The 13619-nt window shown below is 39.3% G+C and overlaps 1 protein-coding gene across 1 annotated transcript in view; it reads right to left on the bottom strand.

Moving 5' to 3' along the window:
- Nucleotides 1-10798, bottom strand: part of LOC112574430 (transient receptor potential cation channel subfamily A member 1-like) — a 30892-nt gene extending 20094 nt beyond the window's left edge. Inside the window, exons 1-10 of the mRNA XM_025255502.1 lie at nucleotides 10720-10798; nucleotides 9731-10198; nucleotides 6603-6759; nucleotides 5989-6164; nucleotides 5681-5785; nucleotides 3948-4056; nucleotides 3140-3237; nucleotides 1971-2018; nucleotides 1250-1438; nucleotides 645-845 (exon numbers count right to left, since the gene is read on the bottom strand). Coding sequence (XP_025111287.1) covers nucleotides 645-845; nucleotides 1250-1438; nucleotides 1971-2018; nucleotides 3140-3237; nucleotides 3948-4056; nucleotides 5681-5785; nucleotides 5989-6164; nucleotides 6603-6759; nucleotides 9731-9994 — 1347 coding nt within the window. The 5' untranslated portion in view covers nucleotides 9995-10198; nucleotides 10720-10798. The remainder of the gene's footprint in view (nucleotides 1-644; nucleotides 846-1249; nucleotides 1439-1970; nucleotides 2019-3139; nucleotides 3238-3947; nucleotides 4057-5680; nucleotides 5786-5988; nucleotides 6165-6602; nucleotides 6760-9730; nucleotides 10199-10719) is intronic.
- Between the last annotated feature and the right edge of the window lie 2821 nt (nucleotides 10799-13619).

Consider the following 13619-nt stretch of genomic DNA (forward strand, 5'->3'; position numbering starts at 1 on the left):
AATTCTGGATTTTAGTATACTTACTATTAATATTGCACCTAGGTATGCTCTCTATATGCTACTGTTTATACTTTCTACTTTAATTTTATGTCTATTATATATTTAATTATATCAAGATATTAGCCAACATGAATCACGATAACTGTGTTGTGTATCATATATATATATAGAGAGAGATGTACACGCTTTTGAATAAGCATGTACTTGGGGTTTCATGCTTTATAGTTTATACATATTGTACAAATGTATATAGCTACGTGTTTGAGCAGCGCTTATATCGAGGAATTTTATAGAAGTGAAAAAAAAAATGTTTTTCTTTATGGAAATGTGTTGTCCCATTTTAACAAAAGTAGCAAATTAATTTTTAAAAAGAAGTAAACTTAAACCTCTCATATAACGACAATACTGGTGAATTGTTGAGACTATAAAAGGTCTAAGCATTAAAAACTAAGTGTGTTTTTAATCTGTTGATCGAGTTTTAATGTGATAAGTGATCAGTAACTCCAAGAACATTTGTAGCACACGTGTACCACAAAGTTTTTGAAGGAGGAACAATTGTAATGGAAGGGTCGTGGAATAATACGAACTGACATTTTGTTAACAGAGTACAAACACAGAGAAAAAAATAAATGGTATGTGTTGACCTCCACAAAAGAGCAGCCAAATTCATGCAGTTTTCCCCCAAAACGTATAGCAAGATGAAGGAAATTGCGCGAATTCTGGTCATGTGAATAGATGTCCGCGCCGTGTTGGATTAAACACAGCACAGAATCCCATGAACCTTTCGAGGCAGCCAGCAGTAGAGGAGTACTTGATGTGTTGTCAACACTGTCGATTTCAGCGCCCTGTCCATAAATATTTACATGCTGAGATCAGAAAAAGGACATCAATCGCAACCGTTTTTTTTTTATTGCTATGCTCATCATCATTATCCTTATCGTCGTCGTTGTCAGTGCGACCTCACCATTACCATCATCGTTTGGAGAGATTGCTTCCATCGGTAAACTTTTTCTGAGTTACATATATATCTGGTTATAGAGCTTAAATTTATAAATTTTTAATATTATATTTAGCTTCTTACGTAAATAAATCGGTAGAGCGAAATAATGTAATGTTCCGACAATAAACTCGACGATTGTAAACATTTATTTAGATTAAAGCGAGAAAGTGTTTTGTTCACCAAAACTATAGGAAAGATTTACTAGAGCCAGCTGAAGAGACACTGAATGCACACAATATCTTCACTAACATTTCGGATGAGAAATTCAACAACTTGCACGTGGTTGAAAAGTGCAGCCCGATGTAAGGGTGTCATCTTCATGGCGTCGACTGCTCCCAAGGCTGAGCTGAAGTTAGCAGTCTGGAGCTCAAACATGAGAGTAATCATGTCTAAATTGCCCTGAGCTGCGGCTAGATGAAGCGGCGTGGTCTTGTCATCCTGTCACGGACGGCTAATGTCAAAAGCTGACATCATATATTTTTAACATTAAGTGTAAAAGGGAATAATGGCAAGAACGATACATGACGTTAGTGTTTAAGACTGCGCACATACTAAGTAATTAATAATGATGATGTAAATACATTATATAACATGTAAAGAGCAGCGTAGTCAATGGAAGTGGTGTAGCATAGGCTGCAAAGTGTCATGTTCTCGCTTCATGTTCAGAAGGCATTCGTCATGGACCTATATCTACTAGCTGTCCTTTTGTCATCAAGGGATATTTTAAAAATGACAAATCTTAAAAAGCATTTGCGTACTCACTGATACAACCAGTCGCACCACAACCCACGCAAGAATCATACTGAGTTGTACTTTTTGACCATTTCTTCTCTTGGCAAATTCTTGTGAATTGAGAATGTTTATGCAACCATTTGTATGTGCAGCCTAGGCCAAAAATCTTTGATAAAGAATTCGGAAATGTTTCGTGCCACTTTTAAGTATATTTTAGATATGAACTCGATCGACTAACCTGCTGACAGTCCACTAGGGCGCCAGCCTTGAGACATACCTCCACTGCCTGTGAATAAAACACATAATTATTCAAATCATATTTTCTACAACTAGGCAGCCACTTGGTCATCAAGTTTTTTCAAATGCGACTGCATCTATTTCTCTTATTAATAAAGAAGCGGCAGATATTTAAAATGAGACAGTTGGGAACAAGATTCCTTGAAGGGTGTTGCTATGTCTTAAGTAATGGTGTTTAGGAGATCGGGTAAGAATAAAAAAAAATGTTTTTAGGACTTTTGTATTTTCTTCCAGAAAAATTAAAATAATAATCTGATATGTTACCTGATATTATTTTGCATAATTCCAAAATACTGGTGAACTATAAGATCGATACGTATTAAATGTGCTGACGCTGTTTTGACTCAGAATGAAGTGCAAGAAAATGTGAAAGATTTCTTTTATTTCGTAATGTTTAAATTCGTTTTGTTCAAAAGGTGCAGTTTTGTTTTTAGAAAAGACTCCATTGGAAGCAAATCAAAGTCAATTAAAAAATACACAGTGCACTGCCATATTTTGCAGTAATACTTTAACTTATTCACAAGTGCAACAGAGTGATCTGCAGTCCATAGTTATTTGGTCACATTTCAAAAAAAAAAATAACGCATTATGTCACTCAGGTAAAAAATGCATTCAAAACTGGCTTCAGTACATGTAATACATGCTTTCAAATTGTAAAATGTATAGCTTAATTCTTTTCAGCAGCTACATCTTAAAATAGAAAAAAACCTAAAAAATAAGCATGCTCAGTGACAACTATCAAACATAGCTTGCGGTCCTCCGTTAATCGAATAAATATTCCTGCCACATTTGGTGAGTATTGAACAAACATCAATTAATGGCCAGCACATAAAATCACGCGTAATGCACACATATCACCACATGACATTTGAAAGCTTTAAAGAGCTACATTTATAGTATTAAAAATAGAGCGCTATTTTTACTCGTTATCGTCTTCACTTTTCCTTTTGTGGACCAAAGACTTGTAAAGTGCTATTTACTGTCTATATCAAAGTGAACGAATGAGATCCGGGACCAAGATAATGACAGAGGAAACAAACATCGGGCAAGAACAAGCCAAGCAAGATACATGTGGAAACACTATTTAGATTTATTGAAATGTTGACTTACTTTTAGGTTTCCTCCGTTAACAGCAGCATGTAGTGGCATATTATTCTCTTTATCCTTGAAACCCATTACCGTTGCCCTATCGTAACCCTTCTTCATTGCTGAGTTAAGCAAACAATGAAAAAACACCAGCGAAACATCACTTAAAATATGCTGCAGCACGACAAGTAGTAATATTAAAAGGAACAACAAACAGATGAATATAAGCAAAGAAAACTACGCGGTTAAATCAGTGTTTCTACTTTCTCATCCAAGTCCGGATACTTATCAACATTTTTATAAGTACAAAGGTTTCACTGGTTTCGCACTCATTGTACTCCATAAAGCCTATATTATGCTACTAAACCTATACAACCAAAAGTAAGATAAGGATTCGCATCTTTGTGTTGTTTGTACCGCCATGGCTTTAAGCATGTTTGGCAAATGAAAGGTGTTAAAGGATCGGCTTGTTCATTTGCATAGAGCACACAAGCACACAAGCACACACACACACAAATAAAAAAATCATTAGTACATTGCCAAATCTATTTATTTGTACGTGTACATTTGTACATACTAAAACTATATATATATAATTTTTGTGTCAGGGGGTTCTTTGTTAGTAAGGAAATCACTTTCTGGAACGTCGAGAAGCCTTTACGTAGTATGAACTATCTCTCTCTCACACACACACACACACTTCTCTCTCTTAAAGTTCATAAGTACAAAAAACAATGAAGTCGTTAATTAATAGATCCCAGCCAAAAATACAAAGAAAGGGATAGCGAAAACATTGAACTACTAAAGCTGAGAATTATAAAGTGGCACTTACACTCTTGGATGAGCATTTCCAACGTTTGGGCAGAGGCGCATTTTGCTGCAATGTGTATGGGGAAATAACCCATGTCACACCTCTGACACGGCCTTGCGCCATGTTTTAACTGACAGAGAATTTTTACAGTTTGAGTACTTCCACTTTATGCAATGAATCTACACTGTATTGTTTCACGACAGATTTTTAGATGAATATATATATTACTTTATTGTTGAATATACATTAGATTTCTCAAACCAGTAACATTACATTTAAAATGTCATATTACTAATACAGTCGAATCTCCCTACTATGCCACCCCACTACTATGCTACTCTCGGTATTATGCCACTTTTGCTCGGTCCCGACTATAAATTCAATGTTAAAAAAAAATTTACTATGCCACCCCTACTCTCGCTACTATGCCACTTTTTGTGATTGTTAAAAGGCACAAGTTGTGAAATTCCACGCAGTGCTCGATTATTATACTGTACGGTAGTGTGGGACATCGCAGTTAGGTGGGATGGAATCTAGCACACACACAGGGAGAGTGGAGGCTGGCAATGTGGGGGGGGGTCGCTGGCCGGGTGACAGCCACGTGACAGAGGGAAGGTGTGAGGGGGTCGACTAGCGACAGGATGCAGGTGCGCGGATGTGGTTGGGAGGGGTGGAGGATGAAGAGGTAAGGGGGAGAATGAGAGGAGACAGCTAGCGAAGCCGACGATTCTTGAGAGCTTTGGACCAGACTTGGGCAAAGGCCTCCTGTCTCTGACCGGCCCGCCCGCCAGTACATATACTATACATACAATATTGGGTAAAACTGAGTTAACTATATTAGTCCGGCCCTCTAAAACCATCCCAATTTCTCATGTGGCCCCTGGGAAAATTAATTGCCCACCCCTGCTTTGGACTGACGGGTAACTTGAGCAAATAAAGCCTTTTTTACGAACCCTCTCTACTATGCCACTCTCGCTACTATGCCACTTTTGCTCGGTCCCGGTAGGTGGCATAGTAGGGAGATTTGACTGTACTTAAAAAAGACATCAAAGCAAAGATTAAATAGAAATCAAAGCATCACTAGGTGAAGGATAAATGCTAGTAAAAAGAAGTGTAAGCATGGAGTACAATAGAGGACAACTTTAAAAAAATTATCATGGCGTCTAATATACTGCATTTATCTTCTCTCTCTCTCACACAAACACCTGTGCACACATACATGTACGAATATACACACGCGCGCGCGCGTACTGATAAGACATCCCTTTTGTGTTTTTGCTTCTATTTTCATGTTAGTCGTGTGTAAGTAAGTATTTACACTAGCTGCGCACTTTATTTGCCACTACTGAAAGGAAAAACAACGTATATTGATGCTCTGATCGACGACGACGACGAGGACGACCATGGTGATGATGATGATGAATGCTGCTGTTGTTATTATTATTATTATCATCATCATCTTGCACTAGCTGTACTATTGATACTGTTTTGGCTTTCGCTTCCCATAGAAATGCTCTAAGGGTTAATATAACCCTACTCGATACCTACTCAATAAAACTTCAAGTTCGAGTACTCACGCACGCACTCTTTTCTGAGAGTAACAATACAATGCTGCAATAATTTATATAGGCAATAATTTTGCCTATATTGTCGCACATTGAAAATTGCACCATTTTAGTACGATCAGCTGTGATCAGAGGTTTGTAAACTTTATATATTTATTAATAGGTTTGGAAACAGTAAAACATACTTACCAACAGCCTGGCACATTCCGATTTGTCATTTAGACAGCAGTAGTGAAGAGGAGAACATCCCCCTTCCCCACGAATCATTGTGTCAACGTTCTTTTTAAGCATGGCCTGCAACACAGCAACATTAAATTTAGTTATCCAATATCCACTACTGCAGGGTACGGCGTTAGTAAATGATTCTTTATGCTATATTATTGTCTTCATTCATTACGTGATTTTATACCTTTTTTAAGGGGATTTTACTCCAACTGTCATAATTTTAAACGCGATTCAAAAACCATCAAATAAATAACAATAACAATTTTACTGACCTCCAGTGCATCTAAGTTCCCCAAGTCGCAAGCTATATGGAGTGGTGCCATATGTCTCAGGTTGGTAATGCTAGATGTTGCTCCCGCATCAAGAAGACTTTCTATGATGTCAACGTGGTTGTTACGTACAGCACAGTGCAATGCTGTATCTCCTTCATTGTCCACGGTATCTAAATCTGAAAGTATCAGGTATTTTGAACTAAATTTTCTGTCTTCACTCTCCCTGACCATTAGTCTGCTTCCCATCCAGTCTCGATAGTCTATTTGTCCCAAGAACGACACACAAAGACGCGTGAGCCCAGCGTTGGCTTCGCCAGGTCACACGTACATCGCTTGACAAATGTTTTGGGTGGTTTGGGCTAGACGCATAAATGTACAGAAATATAGTACCAGGCCTTACCATAAAGTATAAAGTTGTCAACCAGTAACATGAATTTTTCACAACATTATCTAAACACCATTGAGTACTTATCAACATTATCAAACCACTTAATTCCTATAGGAATTCCTACAACAGTACGGTGAAGGAAGAAAAATATGTTTGAAAACTGAAATAAAAAAATACCGTGCTATTATTGTACTATTTGAGGGCCATGTTATTTTAAATTACTTACTTATGTTCTGTTCTATAATGTAGTCGACAATGTTGCAGAACCCACTGATAGCCGCAACATGTAGAGGAGTCTGCCCACGTGTATCTTTCATACAAAGTCGACGAGGACCTGCGTTGAAAGCTCTGATAAACTCCTCAAGGTCACCGCGTGCAGCTACCTGTTTACACGTAATTAAAGCAGCCATATATGAACACCTGTGTGAAACGAATTCAAACCACATGTAATTGTGACATTACAAAGTATACTTTTAGAAATATCTCTCGCTTTATCTGGCTATACATATAGAAATATGTAAACACAATGGCTATACCTAAAGAAATATCCAATCATAATGCCACAAAACAGTTATTGGTTTAGGTTAGGGTCAGGGACAGGGGGTCACTGACTTCCTGTGCACCCAATCTATGAACCGCAGCTAATTGTGCATCAAAGCTAGTAGAAGACAACTACGGCCACCCTAGTTCTAGAGGACCTTCTTTACCCTAGATTAACTTACTTGTGGTGCCCACTATTTCTAAAGAGTGGTCATGTCGTTAAATTGTCACCGTCTAACCTCCACTGATTGATGCGCGTTGAGCCGGCTACTGCCCCTGAATTACTTCGCATCAAGCACTCTCCCATCCCCTGGGTAACTGAGGTAACTGAAGTACCTGGGTAACAGGGCTGCCCTATTCGGCAGTGTTTTATGGTCATGGCCGGTTTGGCCTATAGTCCATTGCTGGTCTCGCTGCCTGAGCGATCCGACAACGGCCGTCCTTTTCTTCCGATGGACAAAAGGACGGGTCGAAATTAAGCTATCTGATCTACACTGCGCTTGTCCGTACGCCTGCGTGTCCGCTCGACCTGCGGGAAAACTGAAGTGTGACACCAACACTATAGACCTATACTAGTTATCATATAACATCTTCCCCACTGTAACTGTTGTACTGGCTACAATTATTTTGTTGCTGAGACTGAGCAATTTTTTTATAAATACTGCTATAACAATCATGGGAAAATAGCCACATGATAAAGGCTTCTTAGAGACAGCCCTGTTCTGGCAGAAATAAAAAAAGTAACACCCTTACCTCATTCCATGCGTACGTTTATGTGTGCCCACAAAGGTGTTAAGGTATGTAGCATATGCATGCAGTCAGTGGTTAAAGGGATTCTAACGGCAAAATAAAACTGCTTAGAATCGCTGAAAAGAGTAGGATAAATTTGAATCTCGTCTATTTATATGTGTGTTCATGTGGAAAACGTTGAAGGTTTTTAGTAGAATGTTGTGTTTAATAAGAGAAATTACGCGGGACTCTTTTTTTGCTTCCACGAAGTCTCGTTCTTTTGGTAAAATGTCTTGTTAGCGTATAGTGTATTTGAAGGAGAAAGAGAGAGAAAACAAGAGTGTTTATATGCTTGATTTATTTGATTATATATATGCAGGTATACATAATAAAAAAGGATGGAAAAAATAAAGAATGAGTGAGTAATACAGATTTTTTAAAAAAAATAGCTATCATAATCCGACCAGTTAGTGTATGTGAGTGACAGATACTATATATAAAGATAGGAATTTGTGTGAATATGTATGAATATATTTTTAATTTCTCAATACCCCTTAGACTTAGAGGGTGACAGATTCAGAAAGAATCTTGAATCTTGCAATATTAGCACGCAGCCAGACTCTCCTCAGTTCGCATGAGTAATGACAGCGAGCGGAGAGAAGGATAGAAATAGGTAACTGGCACTTGACAGAAGGACGTCACATATCGAGCACTAGCACCATGACGACGGGTTGCTTTTTGTAGAAGGCTATTGAACATCACAGAATCTTAAAAAAAAATATTTAAAATTTGTCAAATGTAACAACACCGGACGGAAGCTTAATGCTAACAGGTGTTTAGTTAGTTTAGTCTTTGTTACTCCTCGAGGAGCATAGGACCACAGCTAGCAGGTGCATTGAACATTAAATTGACACCGTAAATCCACCAAGGAGCAGAGAGGCCTCGGCATTACCACAAAGCTGGAGGTCTATGTGGTACTTGTTATATCTCCTCTCTCAATACCAATACTCAACTCAGGTTGAACGTATATATACATGTTTTTATTTACACACGTATGAGTCTCACGGTCTGCTCTGCGGCTTTACAATTCCTTACTCTACAGTCTACAGGTCCAACCTCTAACTCCTAGAATATCGGCTTCCCGCCTTCTGTATCTCTCTACGTCAGTGGGGTTCGGTGAGTCGGTCTCAGCGGTTCGGCGGAGCCTCCGCCACGGAGGTCAAGACACACCCGCAATTCATGATGACACTAAAGAAGGGTTCGGTGAATGTGCATATGAAGCTTGTGGGTTTGGTACCTCAAAAAAGGTTAAGAACCACTGCTCTACGTGATTCTAGCCTTGGAAGAGCAGTAATCCCATTCTCCTTGTACAACCGATACTGCATCGTGAAGCACGCGTCAGGGAAATGTTTCGAGATAAAAAACCAACATCATGCTCGCAAGGCATCCACAGCTTTTCCATCCCATGTACTTTTCTGTTGATGTTTAGTGCAGGTGAAGCTCCTGATTTCTCGGGAACTGGTGAAAACTATAAGGACTGCCTTCGCTTGCAAGCTCCCGAAAATCGCACATTTTGGTGTTCTATGACCGCAGAAGGATTTTATTACAAAGATGTGCAGCGATTGTGATCAAACACGAGACATTGTTTTCCTATAGTACACATCATCAATCAATGCGCGCGAGATTCTTTGAGACGCCAAGCAGCAGACGAACGCTTCCGTGCGAAACTGCTTGCATTTTACGATTATACAAGCACATTTAGTTGAAAGTTTGAATTTTTTTTTCATAAAAATGATTACAAGAGAGCATATACTTTCGAAGACATCACGGTATTTCAGTATTTAAGGTAGTTTATAAACCGTGTCCATGGACCTTCAAGGAATTTTGATAAATCTGTAATAGTATTTTGAGTCCCACAAAGTAGACACAAGCGGCACGGTGGCATTTATTTTTCTGTGTTCCTCTATATTTCTCCTCATATTGCCTGTGTAATAGAGCACAGCACGAAAATGTCTTTTCATTTCGCATATAGACAATGGAAGACACACTCTTATGTATAAAATATATATATATATATATTATTACCTTAAGCAGATGATAGGGGCTTTCATCCAGGCGACAAACATCGGTAACGGTGAAATTTTCCTGCGACTGTAAATCATTTTCCTCGGAAGTGGACTGTCGCTGTGAAACTGCTCGAATTGCAAATTGGCGTACCTTGTTGAGGGCACTCCAACCGCTTCTTACCGAAGTGTGCTGTTGTGATAAAGCGTTGTCCATGGCGCATAGCTCCTTACATAATAACCGATCATCTCCGCTCGCCATATTGCGACGCACGGATCGCCACATTGACTCCCAGCACTGCTTCACAGCACGAATGTTGGTGGACACAGAGCAAAGAGGACAATAAGAGCCACCACTGCTATATGAAAGCTTGAAGTCAGGCGGCGCGCACGGCCACTCCCCCTTTAGGACAGTAAACGTCGGAGTTCCGCCCTTTTGTTCTGATGATCGTGGACTGGCAACACACCATGAACTTGTATTACTGGACTTCTGGAAAACGATTTTTTCCCAGTTAACTACTAAAACGAGGCATGATACAGTCGGACCTCGATAAGTCGACCTTCCCTAAGTCGAAAACCTCCCTATATCGAATTAATTGTTAATTCCCGGCCAAATACCTGCGCCTTTTACGCAATTTTCCATAACTCGAAAACTCAGTAAGTCGATTTTTTTTCGGGTCCCTTTGAGTTCGACTTATCGAGGTCCGACTGTACTACAAAGCTTCCGATTTAGTCACATTCTTTGTTAAGGCTCACGCTCGCCGAGACTAACAGAGGAAAACTTCGCAAGAAGCTAAGCGTTGGTCTTGCCAGACAGACAGCAATCCACCTATACACAACCATGCACACACGCAATCAGGTGCGCACGGTTGGATACTTTGGGAAATAGAGCTTGAAACATATGTCAAAGGGACTACTTCTCTAATTTAAAACAAAATAAATAAGTATACATTGTTTTTGCGAGTAATTCTGGTCATATTTCTTCACACGAAGAGATTATATGTTTATTACCTATTTACACCCAGTGCCTTTGCGAAAATATGTACACGTATGTTTATCTTTGTTGCAGTTTTAGAATTTTTATATTTTTCCTTGCGGACGCTTCAGAAATGTATCTATTGTTTTCATTCAAAATGCAAAATGCAGCTGTATATTTTAAAACAATTGAGCAACATTACTGCCTGGTTTGCATTTGATGGAGGGACATATGAGCGAACTCAATTTCTGTCCAAATTTTCCAGAAATCGAGTTCTCACTAGATCCATGCGGAGGAGCTGTTCAAATTTCTGAGTATAACTTTCGTTTCTCTACCAGCGTCACCAACTGAAGTGTTACGACGACCAGCCTATCGGGAACATAAGGTACCCGCTGGATGGACAACAGGGTCTCTCTGACAGATCTTTCTTGATTTCCTGTAATAATTCCTTTACATGCCGGACACACTTTTCTTTGTGCCTTTGTGGCGATGAAACCAGCAATGTAAATTAAAATATTGTCCTCGGCAGAGTTGGTGAAAGCAATCAGAGATTTCACATCTTTCGCTTAGCTCACATCCTGCATCAGAAATCGCTGGAGTACTGATTATGCTCAGCGTCAAGAGAAAGTGATCTCCGTCTTGGATGCAGTTGCATCTTTCAGATTGCATGATGAGACCACCCATCATCATCTGGTGCAGTAAGAACCGAAAATCGCTGCGGACTTGTATTATCTCCATGTCCTCTTCCTCGTATTACAGAAAAGAGGTTTTCTACGCAGTGTGGTTTAGTCTGCTAGTGTGAAGGAATTTAGTCTCGTTTGTTTTGCCAAGATCGTCCCAGAGTTGAAGCAGGCTCTGTATAACAATTTTCCATCCAATCATACACGATGAATTGCTTTTAAATGTTGACAGCCATGAAAAAGTTTCTTTCAAGAGCTCTATATGACCCGACTTTTCAGAAATAGCATCACACATAGTGTGGCTGCTAAACTTGCTAAGGTTGTTAAACGCGTTAAACAGCTGATCAATGGGTTCAACAAAGAAAGAAGTCTCAGAGGCATCTTCTGATAACATTCTTAAAGTTACCATCGTTGATGTGCCAGCTGCAATGCTGCGCGATAGAACCTAAAAGGCAAGGTTTACCCAAAGGACCGAAAAACATGGTAACTTGAGGTGTTTTTCTGTGAGGCGTGGAGCCACTCGGATACAGTTCTTGCTATCCATCCCTGAAAAAATCTTCTATATATTTCGGTGGATTCAGTTCATCAAAGATGGTTGAACTGCACACCAGATCAATCGGCAGTGTTTGTTCACGAGTTTTATGAAATGGCTTGGTTCAAAATGGTCAGAGCAGGGAGCACAGTTTGCATGCAAGTACAATGCTGGCTGTCTCAACAGATCACTTTGCCGGCAGTTCTGCACCCACTCTACTGAGGGCCGGCTCAAGGCTGTGCTGCGCCATAGGCGAGAGACAAATACTCTAACCCCCACATTGCCTCCGGAAAGAGATCACTTTGTCAAAAAAAGATATAGGAATGATTATACATTTAGCCTTAACTGCATTTTCTAAACTCAAAATTTAAACAATAAACATATAGGCTTACATGTTACTGTTCACGATTGTCGTGGCCTATCTTAGGACTCAGCAGATTTGCATTTGCGAGCATACATGCAGTCAAAACATTTAGCAGTTATTCGACAAGTCTAGAGACAATGCCCATCGATCTGTAAAGAACAATTTTTGGTGACAAATGAACATTATAACCCAGCTGAATTTGCATTCCTTCCTTCCACACAATAGCAGAGGCAAGCTTCTCCACTCAGGTTTTTCCGTTGCCTTCAAGCCTACAGACCACAAGAGGCGTGACTGTGAAAGGCTTGACTAGAGATAAAACTGTAACGGATCCGCTCGGGCATTGTAATGTTTTGTTAATTTGCAACACCATTAACTCATTAATAATGAATTATAATTAAGGTAAAGAGACAAATCGTGTTAATAAAATATAATACAGCTATATGACAGTGTATAAAAATCATACAGCAGATTTGTGACAGTTTGTCAATGCAGAATCACGATACCATCAGTTCTTGTTATACGATTCCACTTTGGCATTTATTTGGCTTTTATTAACCATCTTTTATTAGTCATCAGTACTGTTGTTTCTCCTTCCGTCCATCGTCTTAAGCGCTACGAACATGCTACTTACGAGCTATATAAATCCTGCGGTTTTTATCTTTTATTACGACGACGACGACGACGACGACAACAACAACAACAACAACAACAACAACAACAGCAGCAACAACATCATCATCATCATCATCAACAACAACAATGACCTGCAACCTCTACCTTGCATTCAACACACCACCTCGTAAGTAGCCATATATATCTTGCAACTTGTGTCACTTGCAACTCTGCAGTTACTTGAAAACGAGATGGAAAACTCCAACAAAAATTTACATTTAAGTAATAAGCAAAATATTAGAAAATATTCAGCAAACCAAATTATTAACCTATTTCACAGACATAGTTAAAAAGCATTATAAGAACGATCAAAGTATTTCGTTGTAGTCACTGCCGTAGACAGTCCTCTTTGAAACCTCTGCCATCAGGTTTGGAGCTCCAATAGGAAAAGTCTTTTCTCGGTTGCTGCCCCTTCTTGAAGTTCAGGTGCTTTGTTTGTTTGTTTGTTTTTAATGCCGTGCCAGCAACTAAAGCTATATCACTGCGACAACAAGATCAAGTGCACCAATACGAAGAACATAAAGATAAAAGATAGCAAATAAAAGCTTAACGGGTTTTTTACTTGAATGATTTACACTCTTTTAGCAAGTCTGGTCAGGACTTCACAACAGAACACCTTGGGAAAAGTGTCAGGTTTCCCCGTTCTTGTCAAGAACACAAAAAGCTGCAAGAATCACTACTTTTTAC

Source organism: Pomacea canaliculata, linkage group LG10, assembly GCF_003073045.1.
Source record: "Pomacea canaliculata isolate SZHN2017 linkage group LG10, ASM307304v1, whole genome shotgun sequence".
Classification (NCBI taxonomy): Eukaryota; Metazoa; Mollusca; class Gastropoda; order Architaenioglossa; family Ampullariidae; genus Pomacea; species Pomacea canaliculata.